Below are 18072 nucleotides of genomic sequence, written 5' to 3' on the forward strand. Positions count from 1 at the left end.
TTTGCGAATGAATGAATGTTTTGTACATTCGTGTCTCTTAAAAAAGAAACGAAGAAACAGAAATTCTTCTTTCAAGCGAGAGAAAAATATGTTTCATCTCAGCTTCAAATTATTTGTCGTCGAGAACTTTTGACGAAGAACGTTCATGAACCAATCGAGTAAAAGTTGAGAGATCGATGGAAATGACAGTAGAAATCGAGAGTTCTTCGAGAGAGAACGATGGAAAAGGATTAGAAACCGACAAAGGAGATCGATTGGGAAAAGCATGAAAGCGAACTCGAAGGCGCTTTTTTACATCGGCAATTCTATCTTTGATTAATTGCAGCGAAGATGTTTCGAACAGCCGTGCTTTGACCATTGCAAAAAATTTCTAAAGGATTTAGAGATACTTTGAATTCGATTGAATATCAATAACATTCAATCTCGATTTACATAGCGCATTATGAGATTACGGGCTTCAAATATCGACAATCTAGTCCGTAATATGATTTATAATCATATATATGTATATTATCAAAAAATAGAAAAAACAATGTTAAAAAATACATAAACACATACATATAAACATATACATACAAAGATGTCAATCAAACTAAAGGAGCCTCAATGTCCGACCGAGGAGAATGTTTGTAATATTGCTATGTAATATTTTCCAAACACGCACGGCTGTACAAAATAAATGCAGCGAGAATCGCGTTTTTTCCTGGTCACAAAGAGGCGCTCGTCAGTAGAATAGCGTGCCATCAACGATAATTTTCCCCGCGCGGAACGAACGAACACCCTGCCGTGTCAGTCGGTTGTCTCGTTTTGCAGGTTTGGCGCAAATTGCAATCTCCCCTTTTTCTAGATTCCTTTATTTGTCCTGCCTGCTTGCCTCTCTTTCTCTGCTTCCCGCCTGCCAATTGCAGGACCCTCGTCCTCTTTTCAGGACGATCCTCTTTCCGAGTTCTCTGTCACATACACGTATCACGTCCTTTTCAGGATATCCGTCTCGAGACGCGCGTGCAAGTGCGACCTCGATAAAAATAACGATAAATGAACAAATACTGTACGAATGCACTCGTCGAGGGTGTTCTCTCTTCGTTTTCAACGCGAGACTTTATTACGCGTAAGAGGAAATGTGTACGTCTGCGTTAATAATATCTATTGACGGCAAAAAAGATGCGTAATGGAAGATACAAAACAAATATAGAAGCAAAACATATCACGATTCTATAAAATAAATGAAAAATGTACAAAAATCGTGCATTAATGCAAGATAACATGTAAGTTCAAAATTATAAGAAAGAAAACTTAAAAATAACAATATAAAGAAGAAGAAAAAATAGAGAAATGAAAAAAGTTAATGAGAAGCAAGAAACTAATTAGTACTATTTAAATAATAAAGTAATAAAATAAATATTTTTTTTAATATGCTGCGAATAATATAATTTATCATATTACTTCATATTAAAGAGCTTTTTGATAGTATAATATAATAAACAATAATATACTTCTTCTAAAAATTAATTAAAAGATTAATTCAAAAAACTGTTTCTGGGATTATCAAAAAAATTTAAAACATTCTTTTTTTGATATATTAAAAAAAAAATCTACTAAAAGGACGAGAAAGAATTGTAGGTTGCATAGGAAAGAGTTAAGAGTTGCAAGAGATAAATCTGAGAGTGCTAAAGTTGAAGGATGCAAGTTCAGAGAGTATCGCGACAGAGGAAAAGCGGTCGGTGATAGTTGAAAATTGTCAGAGAGTAGAAAACACCGCGTAGATGGCATACAAAGAGCGAGTTTTCCAACCCTCGGAACAAAGCAGATTCCATTCTCGCTTTTTGAATGATAAGGGGTAAGAACCCCGCAAACGGTGGAAATACCCCACACGCAAGTGTCAATGTCTAGATAACGCGCAGATTTACAAACACATCCATTCTTGTTTGTCAGGTTTCAGAAAAAATTGAAAAAATTTAACAATCTATAACTAAATATTTTATATATCGTATATATATATATATATCTTTTCGAAAGATCGAAGACCTTGCAAAGAAGAAGCGCCGCTTGTGCTAATAATAAATGCGGGTTATTTATATCTTTAAATCATTCCCCTCGAGCCGTATCGATGATGCACATAATTCCTGGTAAAATACTGCCGATCGCGTTGCACTTTTTCCACGTAGCATTTTCCTCTTTTTCTGTGTCACTATCTTTCGTCTCCAACGTCCTCCGCCTTTCTCTGTTTCAGATAAGTATAGCGGGCTCAAGGGAGACCGATTCTCGAAAGACCAGTACCAAACCGGTATCTAAACGTATGTGTAGAATGATATTTTTAACTAGTACGAGGTTGAAGGAAAGCGAAAGAAAGAGGAAGATTTAAGAGTTCCTGAATGTCCTCGTTCAGCGGTACCCAAACCCATATTTCGTTTGCATTCAGAATTGTAAGTATTTATTATAATCTTTCATTAATAAAATAAGATATAAAAATAAAAATAAAAAAGATATAAAACAAACACATAAAAATTATAAATAAAAAGTAAAAATAGATAATGAGATAGAGAGAGAGGTGCATATAAATATATTTCAAAAATGCAAATTCAGTAGTTCATGTTATTATTGGTCAGACAGAAACTTTAATTTCTGTAGGACATTTTTAGCAAAATATATATATATAATTAGTATAATAGAATAAAAAAATTCCAGTTTCCCTATAATACATATTATAAATAGATTATGCCAAAATAGAAATTTTAAATATTAAATAATAAAAGAAAAAATATTTAAAATTGTTATATAGAGTCGCAATATATATTTGATTAGCTCATATATTTAAAAAAATATTTGCAAAAAATTAAGAAAAAAAGATTTAAACTTTAAAAGTTCTAATCCAAAACGAATTTTTTTAAATTTGAGAATCTCTGAGGTGCTCGAGTGTTTCGGGGTTAAAGACCGGCTGCAGCAGATCTTACGTATGCTTCGAGACATCAATTTTCTTTCGTTGTTCTCCCCTTCACCACCCTCTTTCAGTCTCTTCCCTTCAACGCCGATCTTTTCGCGCTTTCTCTTTCTCTCAGAAGTATCTCTTTTTCTTTTTCTTGTACACGCGCACGCCCGCGAAACGAAAGACAGTTTATAACGGAGCTGACGAATGGTCGAAACCGTTCTTCGGTTCCTCTTTTCTTTCTCTCTCTTTTTTTTTTTTTTTTAATTCTCCTTTTCTATTTACTTTTGCTTGTCTCTTTGGAAGATTCTTGTAGGATTACTGGGTTTAAGATCATTTCACAACGTATGTATAAATCTCGAATTAAATCTCGCTTTTACGAAAGAAATTCAACAAAGTATATGAATTCTACAAATCTTGTAATTTCTGCATTATAATAAATATATATTACACAATAAAAAAATATCAAAGATATTATTTATAAAAAAAAATTTTCCGGTTTCATAAATATAAAAAAAATTAAAATATTTTTTGATAAAATTATTTTTTTCTTGATGCAAAATTTAAAAAAAAGTCTGGAGTTAATACATGATTTTAATTGCTTCCATCTAGAATACGGTGGATAGATAGCATCCTTTAATTATGTCTTTTAGAACAACAGTACGGGACCCTCTTTTCCTTATTCCGGAAATCTCTTGCGGGAAGTTGCACGGCGGATCATGGGGATTGAGTTAAGCTCAAACCAAAGAGAGGGAGAAAAATCAATATGTTCGTACATGAATGGCAGGCATAATTTTGCATAAAGTTTGTCTAAATGAAATAAACGCTGCTTTATTGTGATTAATAATACGACGAATGCGCGTTAACTAATCAATCGCTTTAATTCATACATCGCATAAACAGCTGTGTTTGAAAAATTTCATACATCCCATAAACAACTCAATTATGTCAATGTATTATAAAAATATATAAAAACGCAAGTATATTTAAAAATAAATATCCAAAAAACAATGTGTATGGGATATCTCTCTGCTGCTAAAATAATTTGAAATAAATTATATATACATTATACAAACTAAAAAATAAATTATATATAAGATATCGTACGATGAAAATAATACGAGGAATCTTCTTTTGATTTTACCGCGTAAGAATATCATAGTAACGAGATCTAACAATGAGATAAATAAAATTATTCAATATATTTCATAATTAACGTTATATCAATCTTTCATAAATAAAAAAATCGTAGCAATTAAATCTGTGGAAAAGGTTTATAGATCTTTGAGAGAAATTCCATAAATATTTTTCCAATCCATGAATATGTCATCGAAAGGGAAACGGTCATGAAAATCAAGACCCTGACCTAGACGCCTAGACAAGCTTGTCGTCTAAACTGTCAACTGCGGTAACGCTACGAGCAGCAGATAGCCAGAAAAAAAAGGACCAGCCTAAACTCCTATAATATCGTAAACCATGATGAGAGATGAGCCCTCTTGCGTTTATGCGTGCGCGTATATGCATTATGGCCGGCCGGCTAGTTTGTGCACGACGTGAAAATCTATTTCGAACGAAGGAGAAACGCATTCTGTATCCAGACATACGAACATGCGCGTTTTGATACCATCACGATATATAGAGTGGCGAGAGTGACGAGATAGAGGAAAAAAGAGAAAGAGAGACAGAGAGAGAAAGAGAGAGAGAGAGTATAGAGCATCCCCCTGTAAAGGCGCATATCAGCGGTGCCCAACCGTGTAAATAAGCGATAAGAAGATACAAATTCTGCCTTTCGCCCGGGAAGCTGACAAAGTAGTGATAAAAAAAGAGAACATATATAGCAATATGAAGAAATAATAATATTCAAACTTACGTAATTTATAGTAACATATAAATATAAATAAAGTAACAAATGATTTTTAAAAACAATGAAAAAGATAAAAAATAAAGAAGAAAAATCCTCACATTCGATCATTATTATCATCACACTCATTATCATAAATATTCAGAAAAAAATTAAAATATTTTTTATATTCGTAATAAACTTGATAAATATTTACTTTTTCTCTTGTATACAAAAAATATTTTCTTCGCAAATTTTTTAATGTAAATAGACGTAAATAATAAGTTTGTATAAATAAATTTTTTTTTTCTTTCGAATTCTCGAAAGGAAAAAATTTTATGCATGATAGTGCACATTGATATGAATAAAACAGCTATACGGGAGAGTGGCGATTTATAATCTCGTTCTCGTTGATTACGGTAATGGCGGGCACGAGCCGTGTGAGATCCCTCAAGAAAAAAAAAAAGAAAAGAAAAGAAAAAGAAAAAAAATCGACGACAAGGACCGGTTAGTATTTGCATTTTTCAAGACGGCTGCGAGGCAATCGAGCGAGAGAGCCGACTGGATTGTCGAAAGCGGAGAGAAAGACTCGTGTGTATGTGCATTTTATCGTCCTCTCGAAAAGACCGGTCTCTCCTCTCCTTCACTTTCCTTTTCCGTCCTGCAGTATCCCGCGGGAAGGCTCAAAGTTGAGCACCTCTGTAAATCGGGTACCCGAGCACATCTGGCTCGTGAAAACTCGGGAGTTGAGAGTAAAATATAAACTATGGGGTGCCACATCATCTCGCAGGGGCGGAGAACGCTCCCTCGGGTTTCCACTACCCCATTCCCTTCGTATGTAATATCGCCATACGTATGCACAGTACGTACGCAATAGAGAGGATAGATGAATGTGCATGTATGCGAGAAAGTGATAGAGAAAGATATGAAAGGAGACAAGAAGATTATTTATCGTTTCGAAGGATATAAGTTAAATAAGATAGACATGAAAGAATTATGACGAGAGCAGATATAGATTTAAGAAAAAAACGCTAAGAAATGAGAGTCGATGAATTATCAAATTTATCTTATATTATATATAATTTATTTGTATAAACTAAGAGAAAGTAATTAGAGAAAGAGAACAAAATAGTAAAATTAAAATTAAAAATAAATATATTCCAAGAAAGCATATACCATACGTATACACACACATATATATATATATATATATATATATATATATATATATATATATATATATATATACATACAAAGGGAATAAATGAGAGATGAATGCCTACGCGAGAGAGCATGCAGGGTAGATATGATCATACAAGCCACCGTATGTATTCGCGAAGACGGGAGAACCCCATGGAGACTAGTTCCCATAGCGGTCCAGGATCTCCCGCGACAGTCAGAAATGCACAAAGGGTTGCTAAAAGCCATTTACGAGGCTAATGGTTAACGGAGCGTTTTTAACGCGGGTGTTCGTCGGGTGTCCTTTCGTCGTCCTTTGTCTCGAAAGAAACGCGATTTGGAAAAAAAAAACATCGTTTATTTGTTTCAAACGAGGAGAAAAAGTTTTCCCATAATTTTGCATATTTTTGTGATTATTGATCCAATATTTAAATTCACATCTATCTCAAATTAATGGTCACTTTATTTCCGTTTAATCTTCTCGAAACTAAAGTATTTAGAGACTTATATAGAAACAATTGAGAAATTCAGATAAATTTTCTCTGAATAAATAAAAGAATTAAATTTAAAGGAATTATTTTTTTATATTTATTCTAATAATTAAGAAGTGGCAGCGTTAATTTTTTTTTTTTTTTTTAATTATCTCAATGATTATTATAAATAATTCAGAGAAAGCGCAGGACTTTTGGCGTACCTCATATACGTGCGGAAAGTTGATGATAACGATCGGCGCAATAAAATTCCAGCGGCGATATTACTTGGCGACTTGTTGAAAAAATAATGGAAACCGGCTGGCGAAACCGGCCGCGGAAAGATCGATTTAGCAAAGGATATTGCTCGCTAATAAATTCGCTAATCATTCGCAAAAATGATCTCATGTTTTTGGTATCAAGGGCTCTCTGAAAAAAGTTTCCAAAATATTTTCGTGATCCGCACAAAGGTTCTTCTGCTAACGTATATAATTTATATTTAATCAAAATAATATCTAAAATACTTGTTAATTATCTAATAAATGATTCAAAAATTTTTCAAATTAAAAATTAATATAAAAAATTACGATACAATAATTATTATATTATATTGTATTATAATATAACAGATATTTTATCGCAATAAGAGCAAAGCTTTTACATTTGTTTGCCAAGCATCGCGCGAAAAGTTTGCATCAAAGGAGGGTGAGAGTGATGGGTGTGTAGATGAAACTTACCGAGTTGCGATTGATGCGTCGGTGTCGGAGCCGGTCTGACTTTGTCCGGGGGGCATCTCCTGGTGGCAGCGACGGTCGCGGGCAGGGGTATGCTCGTGCCACCCCCTGGACCACCCCCAGCGCCGCCAACCCCCGACGACTGCTTGTTGTAAGGCGACGGTAGTCTGAAAAGTGAAAAGAAAATTTGCTGTTAATTCGTTTAAATATTTTTCTGCGTATCCTCGATTAAAAAAGTTTTATACAAAATAAATAAGCATATTTTCAGTTCCTTGAACATTTTCATTTTTGTTTTCGATTATATTAAGGAAAATAATTATATCATTATGTATAAGAAAGAATATAATAAGGTATAAAAAAATAATCGTGTGACAAATCGTCATATAATATATGATAAATTTGATCGTGTATATAGAATATCTTCTTAAAATCATTATTCAATTAATAACCTAATTCAGGTCTACAGCAAACGCATAAATCAACGTTTAAGTATGTCGTTAAGTTCCTTTCAACTAGCTTTTCGACATGCGCAAATGCATATAATCCGCTATAATATCGCTCTGTACACACTTGTGCTCGAATTACCGAGTACCGTCTATAAACCTCGCAAATATAACTGAGCTTGGCAGAGAAACGGTCTTTCACTCGTGTCCGTATCTGCGCGTTTAACGCTAAACGCGGCTATCCGATATCCACATCTCGCGTAAATCATCGCGCTTTGTTCTAAATTTATCTGCTATTTTGCCGCGACAGAAATAATTGCAGCTGTCAATCGTCGACTCTGTCTATGAAGCACTAAATGCAACGAGAAATTAATTCCTCTAGCTCTCGCATATCGCGACTTTTTGATTTTTTTATCTCTTAGTTGCGAATTCGATTATTTTCAACGGATACAAACGGAAGAAAGCAAAAGAACTCCACTGCACCAGATTATAATGAACAAGCGAAACGATCTATCCAGAATCCGGAATGATTTAAAAAAAAAAAAAAAAAGTTTACTCGCGCGATATACAAATGTCTTCCAATTTATATTCGAGAACTATTTTCTTATCAAAAGTAAATTAGATCTCGATTGTTTTAATTAATTAATATTGGAAATGTATACTACTAAATAGTGTTAAATATACAAACATTAATGTAACTGTGTAGAATACTGTTGTTCTTGAAAGACAAGATAATTTTTGAAATTACTATATATTTTAACAAAGTAAAATTTGAACGCATGCTTCGTAAGCAGCATCAAGAATGAATCGGAGATCCGTTCTGTGATTTATATATTGGGCTTGCGCGTTCATTTGCATCGTACACACACACACCCACGTGCAGCTGGTGCAGCCCGATCCGCGGGACACACCTCGTATGGAGTTCTTTTCTTCGAATTGCAAGAGGCTGTGAGAGATGCGATCCTTCGCTCCTCATGCAGGGACACGACACAATAATGCTCGAGGAAGGCACAATGCAAGCGAGATATACGAGATATTAAATTATGCGGCGATGCAATGCGTATTGGGGAGATGCACGCGTAAAGCCGTATCAAAAAATTCCATTTCGTTTATGTCGGTATGATGAGTTGCGAGATTTGCATCAAATGCTCGTGAAGAATATTGCTTAATACTCTTTTAATTAGAATTTTTTTTTTTTTCATTTTTATGTGATTGTGATTGAAATAAATGATTGAATCAATTAAGATCTGCGTTAATAAATTATATATGGAATTAATTTCGATAACCTTATATCTCTCTTGTAGGGATGATATACAGCACATTTTATTTAACTAAAGTTCAATCAATTAGAATTAATAACGAATTTTGGTCCATTTCTCCCGTTCGGATCATCTTTCCCGTAAATTTAAACAATATAAATTTTATTTAAATTGACGCTGAAAATGCTGCGAAAAATGATCCGTAACGTTTGTTATTAATTGTGATTAATTGAACTGTAGTTAAATAGAATATGCGCTTCATCTACCGCGCTAGCTCTTTTTTCTAATATATTTTCTTTATTATAATGTAAAGAGCTTTCATTTTGTAATTAATATATATTATTAATTTTATATATTATACTCTATATATAACTAAACATTAAAGTCATACTAATAAAAAATTAAACTCTTACTTTATTTTGAAAATTTCTACAACACCATTTCATATAGGTATATCTGATCCTTTCTTCAAAGGTATAACTACGGCCCTGAGAATCGATATATAAAAAAAAATGACCCCCTCGCAGGAGGATGCGCGCACCCCCAGACGACGTCGAATCGAAGAAAAAGAGAGATGTTTCAATCCGACGAGGATGGTATACGGCGAGTCGCGAATATTTACGAGAGCAATATCGGAAATTAATGCCACGCTCGGGCGCCGCGGCGCGTGTTGCAACTGCCGCCATCGACGCGACGCGACGCGACGTCTTATCCCTGGTCCCGACACGTATTAATATCGCGCGAGATGGGCGTCTCGCGACCGCAGACGGCGCCTTTACGACGCCTTTGTTTCGGCTTAACTTGCACTGATAATGATAAGTGTGAGTTATTAATCCTTTAGTGATAATTGGATACTAAGCATGTGCTCATAAGTCCTTGAGAAAACATTGAAATTAATTTTGCTTTGCTGTATTTAAAATTTGTACTACTGTTAGATTAATCGATCATTAAGTAAATCATTAAAAGGATATTAACATAATTGAATTGTATTAATAATAACAAAATGGATAAAAATAAATTCTTAAATATTGCAATTTTCACATCAATCATCATTATCGCCTTGTTGCAAATACACTCTGTTTCATATGTTAATTGTTATGTTATTTATGGATTAAATAATTTCTATACCGCGCGTACCAGCTGCGTGTTTGCGTTCCGCAAGGAAACGCGTGGGCCGTTATTATCGTGACGTCTGATTAATCGCGTTCGCTAGTCGTTCGATAAGATTCTTTATTATAAGAACAAATTGCGCGCAAGCGAATTTCTCGATTACATACGTGTACCGATGCAATTTGTTCGACATCGCATATTTCATTAACCGTCGGCGTAATTTATTTACGATATTTTCTCGATTCTTTTTCGTACAAATGATATCAGAGCTCCCTCGGTTTTTCATTACCTAACGAATGTATTTATTTTATCACGTCTATCAATGACCGGCGATGCATCGTTCTCGATATAATCCGGTGATGAGATTACAAGTAACAAGCTGATGCAAACTCGTCACATATATTTATCGTTGTAATGTTTTTGTGCTCGCCATTCGGCTAATTAACTCGTCTGTATGCTTTATTTTCTGTAGATAATAATTTCGCGAATATCTCTTTTTTATAGTTTCCTTTAAAATAAAAAAATAAAAAAAAATTTAATATTGTAAAAAAAAATATCATATCTCGGAATCATCTGCAATTCTGTTCTCTCTCTCTTCTTCTCCCTCTATGCAAATAATAAATCAATATTTTTAGAAATCTCTGAGAGAGAGAGCGTTTATTTTGTTTTATATTGTAGGATAAAAAGATTATTATATCAAAATCTTGGGATATTTGCAAAAATTATACGAGAAAAGGAACCGAACAGCGGGCACGTTTAGACGTAAAAGCGCCATATGCTCGTTTAGTTGCAGAATGTAAAGAAGGGAGCTATTGGGACACCCTTCGATGCCCGCGGGCAACAAGAGCGCGTGATTAGGTTGGCTGACCAACAACGACGAGATGCATATCAGCCCGGGACGACATTCCTTCTAATTGCCAACTGCCGGGATCGGATCGGCCGGTGCAATTTTTCGAACGCTCGCCAATTAGAGATCCCGTCGCCGCGATATAGAGAGAATGTTCTTTCTCTCACATTCGCCAGATCCGCGAAGGTCCCCAAGTATCGCGAAGGTAAGAGCCAGCTTTCGTTAGAAATCCGAATGGCGTAACATTAATTAATAACAATATAAATTTATATAAATGTCTTGTTATATATACGATATAAATGTAAAAGATTTAATTTATATAAAATGAAAATTCAATTTATACAAGATTGAATAATTTTTGCCAAAGAGAAAATTACAAATATATTGTTTGTGTACCCGATAAAAGAATAATAATCTCAATTATCCTATTTTAAATATTAATAATCTTTTTTCATTTAACACATTTCTTTTTATTTATTATTATTTCTAAATAAATACAATTAAATTATTAAATTATACTTTTTAAAATTTTCGGATTTTGAAATTTCAGTGGAAAGCATGAGGAACTACTTGAAAAGTATTTCGGTGGCTATCGTTATTCTGGCTATGATGCATCTCGAAACTATGCATCGACGCATTTAAAAATATATTTTCAGGCAAAGTACGGTTCAGGTAAAGCAGCGATAAATAAGATTGATTAACAGAACCTGTCCGTTAACTCTTATCTGTCCCGAGCGCCGAAACGTTGCGCGTTGACAGAAAATCAAATAGAAACTCCGACACGTTAGTTAGACAAGCGGATAAGAGAAATCTCCTGCATTTAAATGTGCAGAAAATATTACGTATATTTTTATAATACTATCCATTCAGGACTCAAACTTCAAAAACCCTTCGCTTCAAAGTGCGGCAATTAATAAAATATTAACAAGATTATGCATATTACTTTATCATAATTTTTTTAAATTTCATCGCCACAAATCTAGCTGTTCTTATTATTCACATTATTCGCCCGTGAGTATAAATCCTTGCAAATTGACAAAGACGTCGCGGGCGAGTAGTCGCGTTAACGAACACCGAAGAAGAGAGGGGGCAAGAGCAAGGTATATGTATATAGCGTCGGAACGAGTCAAATAATTCATTCCGAGTATTAGAAGTAATTGCCGGATCTTATTCGAAGAGGAAAAAAAAAAAAACGAGAGAGAGAAAGAGTCCGCACACCAAGACGAAGCAGAGCGATGCTCGTGTTCGAGAGGAGTGCGGGATAAATTTAGAGGGTCTCGAGAGAAGAAGGACTTAACGGTCGTTTCCAGGAAGAAGCCTTATGACGACCAGAACCGTTCTTCCCCCCGCGAGGCGATATTATCGTGACTCTTCAACGACCACCGGTTATCGCCGATACGCACGCAAGGACGTGAAATGCGTACCGTTACTTACGCGATCGGTGAGGTGGATTTTTCAAGAGATATTAAATTTTTTCATATTTTCGACCGTATTAAACATGTCTAAAAGGTATGTGAGAAAATAAGAAAATTTTTGAAATAATGTAAATTTTCAAAGATATAAAAGTAATCTGAAAATATCTGTAATATTATTATAACAATTGAGAAAATAGATATTGTATAATATTATGCGTAGGATATTAATTATTGAGACTATTAATTTTAATTTTACAATCAATAACGGCATATAAAATTATTTTAAAAGCATTTCGTAAAATCAACGCGTTGATTGATCGGGAAGAATATTGATTATATTTTTAAATCGTGTTCATTTTTTAATTCAAGATAGAGTAATCTTGCAGCAATCTTGCATCCGTAACTACTGATGCGTAACAGTATCGTAACCTCTGTTCTCTGTTTGCCACGTTGCATCATCGTCAACGCATTAGGAAACAATGCGCCATTCTAATTAATCGAGGCGTTCTGGATTAATCACTTGGCGAAAGCATCTTCTTTAGAGGAACACGAGCAAAATAGGGCTGCTTATTCGTTCTTTTTCATCAGCGCGCACACACACATACTATAGTTAAACGATGAATAAATTATACAAAAATTGTTTAAAAATCGTTTAGATGTTTTGAATTATTCGTAAAATTCTTCAGGCTTCTTTTAAACTTTTATACACACAGTTTGATTGAATTTTGCTTGCGAATTCTCTTTTAATTTTTTATATAAAATTAATTATTTTAATTTTTAATATTTCGGACGTTTCTGAAACTATTTTTTTAAATCATATGTTGTACGATATATTATCTTGATTCCTATTATCTGAAAATCATTTATAAGCGGCTTGGCTCGGTTTCCGAAATGATTCAATCGTTACACGAGCGCAACATCGGATAAGCTCTGTTTATATACTACGGCGAATCCTCGTTTTTCTCTCTCTTGATACGCGCGATTAGTGACACATACGAAACACGACGCACAAGTTCCCGCTCTCGTTCCACTAACGTCAACGTGTAGGGGATTTAGCCTGCGAATCGCGCGCGATCAAAACGTGCTTGCCCGAGGATCTATTTCTGCGGCCATTCACATTGAAAACATTGACTCATTCGTCGACCCACGAATGTCTTTGAACTCCGTTCGCTAAATAAAGAAAGGAAGAAACCGAAAAAAAGTGAAAAGGGAAACGTTGGGGAAATTAAATGACGAGAAATTAAAAATTGTACAAATAAAATAAAACAATGTAAATATATATAAAAAATTATTCATATAAAATAAATTTCGATTTTCGATAGATTGATAATTCACTCGTATGTAAAATTCGACAAAAATATTGTAGCGATATACAATCATTCGCTACGTTGAAATTTTTATGCAAATGAGATTCGCGAATGGTGAACCAACCGGTCCACCCACGAGAATTCTATCGTCAACAACAACACAGTATTGCAAGTGCCAATTTCTCGCTGCAATTTTAAAAATAGAAGCGGCTGCTCCAACGACTCTGTTAATTATCGACTTTAAAGAGAATTTCGCATTTTCGCGAATTCTCGTGGGTTAGCTAAGGGTGGTCGAGATCGAGAATGCCTGGATAAAATGTCCGAGGGGCAACTCTCAGCCTCCTGCCTCTTTCTCTCTCCTTCTTTCTCTCTACGCGTTGGTGACGGAGAATGAATTTTTTAAGCCACTTTAATTAAAGGATCCTATTACTCTCCACATTTCATCGCTGTTAAGTTCCGCCTCTAAAATTTTGCATTCTTTAGTGTTTCTTCGCCAGCAATCGCCAATAGCTCTCTATACCCATAAAAATAATGCCAATGATAAATAATATTTACTTTTTTAATTAAATATAAAAATTCTTATTAACATAATTAATCTATTTTTCTATAATTATAAAAAATATTATTTATTATCATATATATATATATGTATTATTCTATATTGCTTTCCACATTTTTTACATTTTTGAATTTTTAAATATATATATATATATATATATGTGTAGTACATACAATGTATTACATTTTTATCTTCCGTGATCCTCATTATTTGATTTGCTGCAATTCCCTATATACGCGAAAGAGTGTAATTATGCGACGATAAAGAATGAGAGAGGGAGGGGGAGAAGAGAGAGAGAGAGAGAGAAAATAAAAAAGTATTATGAGGCCGCTCACTGCCGATCTATATCGAGAATGGAAAAATGCAAAACCAGATCCTCTCGCCCGATCGGTTGTGGCCGATCGCTACAAGAACTCGAGAAGACCGGTTTAGGGCCAGGACGCCGCTTACAGGTCGCGAGTCTCCTCGACACCTTCAACCTACGACACGCAATTCGAATTGGCGATCGAGCATTATCGAGCAACGCAAAGAAAAATATGAAAATGGAATTTAGCGTCGCCATAAAAATAAATAGTATTCATACACATGATTTATCTCGATTAATACGTGAGTGTGTAAGGGCCCCACCGATTCTAATTTCTAATAATTGTGTATTAGCCTATTTGTGTAAAAAAAAAAAAAGACAACTTTCTTTGTTTAAATATTAAAGCGGCAAATTTTCTTGCGGTTAATTTATTAAATTTTTTCATGTTTTATTATATAAATAAATTTAGAAGTAATTTACTCTTATAGGAAACGCAATTCTCCTAATGACGTTTAACTTGAAATTAATGTAAGGAAATGGAAGTGTAAAAGAATCTAAATGACTATATTTCCTCGAAGAACTTGCACGCAGTGACAATGTACGTAAGGCGCGATCAAGGAAATCCTAAATATGTACATGGAATAACCGGTTTCGTCGTCGCTTGTCAAGACAAGCGAAAGAATAAAGATCAAGATACAGTATAATGTACAAGAATAGAAATATGTCGGAGCGGAGAATAAATATGAGAATCCCACCCACGACAAACGAATTCACAATCTTAATACAAGAAGCAGATTCGTGGCTCTTACACATTTTATTTTCGACCAATTCCTATGTACCTAGTTAAACAATGGAATAACTAACAGTTGTGTTATGATAAAATTTTAATATTAAATTAATAATTATGTTCAATTAAAAGCATATACACAGAATATTGTGTTAATTATAATATTATATTTTTATGTGTATAAGAGTATAATCAGATGAAAATGTAATTATATTTTCTATGAAAGCGATTTTCAAGAGTTTACAATATGTTCAAGAAGTTACAACATTTACATGTTACCGTAAATATGTAATTAAATAATTTTATTTTTTTAATTTTTCTCTTTTTTAACTTAATTTTTTTTATATCGTATCTCGATCCTATCTTATGTTAGTTCGGCGAAAGTAATGCCGAGATACCTGTGCGCTTCCGGCGAATTCGGCAAGCTTCGTGCCTTCCTGCTGTTGCCACCCCCGCTGCTCCCACTGTTTCCCATGGTGTCCTACGATATTTTCTCTTTCTCCTTGATTTTGTCACAGATAATTTTTTTTTCAAACTGATGAAAGTAGTCGTTTGTTCGTAAGTTTTTATTTCCACTTTACATTATATCATCATTAACAAATTTGTCTTTTTATTTGATTAAAATGACTCTTATTTTATCAAATGTATTAAAAATCAATCGTAAATATATTTATTATATATTCCAAATAAAACATAATCTTGTTCATATATTGTATTCTCTTCAGAGAGCCACGAATTAGCAATCGAGTTATCTCGATAGATTCGATTTCCTCCTTCTCGAGATTTTTATTATCTTCGCTATAATAAGAGTTTTCGTAAAATGAGAGAATAAGATAAAGGAATTCTTCAAGTTAAGCTTTTCGATATCGTATCGTTGATCCTCGTTATCGATCGAATGGCAGGATTTATCGTTTAGATCGAACAGCGATTTTCTGTTTGCCACATCCCGAATCCTATTTTATCTTGTACTTTTTTATCCGTCTTGTCTACTATACTAATCTTATTCACGCTTCGGATCGAGATCACTCTTTTCAATTTTTTTCAGCGAAGACGAGATCAATCTGAATGAGAAAAATTCGTGAATGGAAAATTCAATATGCGGAATGCTTACAAAAAGAAACCTCTTGACCTCATATCATTTGATATGTTTGATAATTTTTCAATATCTGTAAAATCTTACTTTTAAAATAAATAATTATATTTAAATAATCAGTTACCGGCAATAAAAATATTATCTTTTTCACATCATTCAGAAATTGTTGCATGTGATTGCTTCTCAATTTAGCTGTTTAGTGTTTTATCCTTTTTACAATAGTTATCGTTTCACTTCTATTAACAGTGATAATTTATTTTTACTTCTCTCACACCAATAATGCAATAATATTTTTGCTCTACTTTAAATAATCCAAATATAATTGCGCTATTGCTTCTTTTATATCACGTATAGGGATCATGATTTATATCTGTTCATAGAAAGACAAAAGTTTTGTTAAAAGTTTCAAATTTAGCACGTTGCTTCGATTTTTCCGGAAATCATACCGAGAAATCAAAAGCACTCCCTCGTGCCTCCTTCCTCTCTTCCTCTCTAAGACGCTGAATAATTCACTCTCAAAATTCATGCATATTTCAAGAATTTTGCCTCGTCTTTGATTCCTCGGATCTTCGTTAATGTGACCTTTTCTACATCGATTCGTCGATCCATGAATTTGTGTATTTTCACTAGAAAAATCTTTTCACGCTGCAATATTCTCTATCGTGACGTGCAATTGCAACGAGTTGCGCTCCAAGATTGCAGCCGCGAAAAATAACAAGGATTTTTTTCTTCAAAAATCCTACAAGTCGATGATAGCGTTTTAACTGACACTTTTATCATGAATCGGTTTACTCGACTTACCATTGATCGTAAGATAAAATCATTTAGATCCTTCGATCAATATTTTTATGAGATACGAGAGAGTATTTTCAAGAAGCTCCCGACGTTTCGATTGCAATAATTAAGACTTATTATAGAGAGAGAATTAAATTTTTATTAATTACTCTTCCATTAATACTCACTTCAATTCATCATAATCACATTATATTCTCACTTTTTTTCACATTTTTTTTATATTTACATTGCAATTAAATCAAGTTTTAAATTTAATTACGTTTTAGCAGCTATCATATTATTATGTTACAATTATAAGTATCAAAATTTAATTAATTTTATATTAATCATTCATATTAAAAAATCGTGTGTTGGGATATTCTTAAATCAATTTCAAAAAAATCTTCTTTAATTGATTTAAATAAACAGAAACAATAATTGAAATCAAATCTTTTTTTTGCGCAGCTCAATCTTTCTCAAACGCGTTTAAATAAATCCTCGAGCGATCTTCTCACGCGTTCAAACATAATCCATAAATGTATCAACTTCCATTTCTTCTCTTCCTTTAACATCACTTCCAAGCGCGATCACTATCGATTCTTCGCGGAATTCAAAAATTAACATTTCATTGTGCTCCGACGCATGATTGATGCGATCCATCGATCATTCTACACTCTCGAAGCGAAATGAATCGAAAAAATGACAAGAGAAAACGCGCGAAGAAAAGTCCGAGAAATCGGCTCTCGAAAACGTCATCGACTTGAGTGACGACGACGCTTCATGGCGACCACGAGCGACCACTACACTCGGTCGCGATGGTCATGATGGTGTGGCCATGGTGTGTAGGCATCGTTGATGGTCCGTTTCGAACTGAACCGCCGAGAGGCCCGGCAAGAGAAGAGAGAGCCATTCCCGTTCCCATAGCACGTGGTGCTTCTCTCTCTCTCTCTCTCTCTCTCTCTCTCTCTTTCTCTCTGCTATCTCCCCCTTTTCGCATTGGTCCTTCACCCGATCCCTGGTTCTCCTCT

General features: G+C 34.1%; 1 protein-coding gene across 4 annotated transcripts in view; it reads right to left on the reverse strand.

Moving 5' to 3' along the window:
• Sick (sickie) overlaps nucleotides 1-18072 on the reverse strand; it is a 156270-nt gene that overhangs the window by 62784 nt on the left and 75414 nt on the right. For all 4 annotated transcript variants that reach the window (XM_070303075.1, XM_070303076.1, XM_070303074.1 and 1 more), the window contains one exon: nucleotides 7150-7313. In XM_070303075.1, the coding sequence (XP_070159176.1) occupies nucleotides 7150-7313 (164 nt within the window). The remainder of the gene's footprint in view (nucleotides 1-7149; nucleotides 7314-18072) is intronic.

This window comes from Polyergus mexicanus, unplaced genomic scaffold, assembly GCF_030449975.1.
Source record: "Polyergus mexicanus isolate NDT 795.1 unplaced genomic scaffold, iyPolMexi1.0 SCAF_10, whole genome shotgun sequence".
Taxonomy (NCBI): Eukaryota; Metazoa; Arthropoda; class Insecta; order Hymenoptera; family Formicidae; genus Polyergus; species Polyergus mexicanus.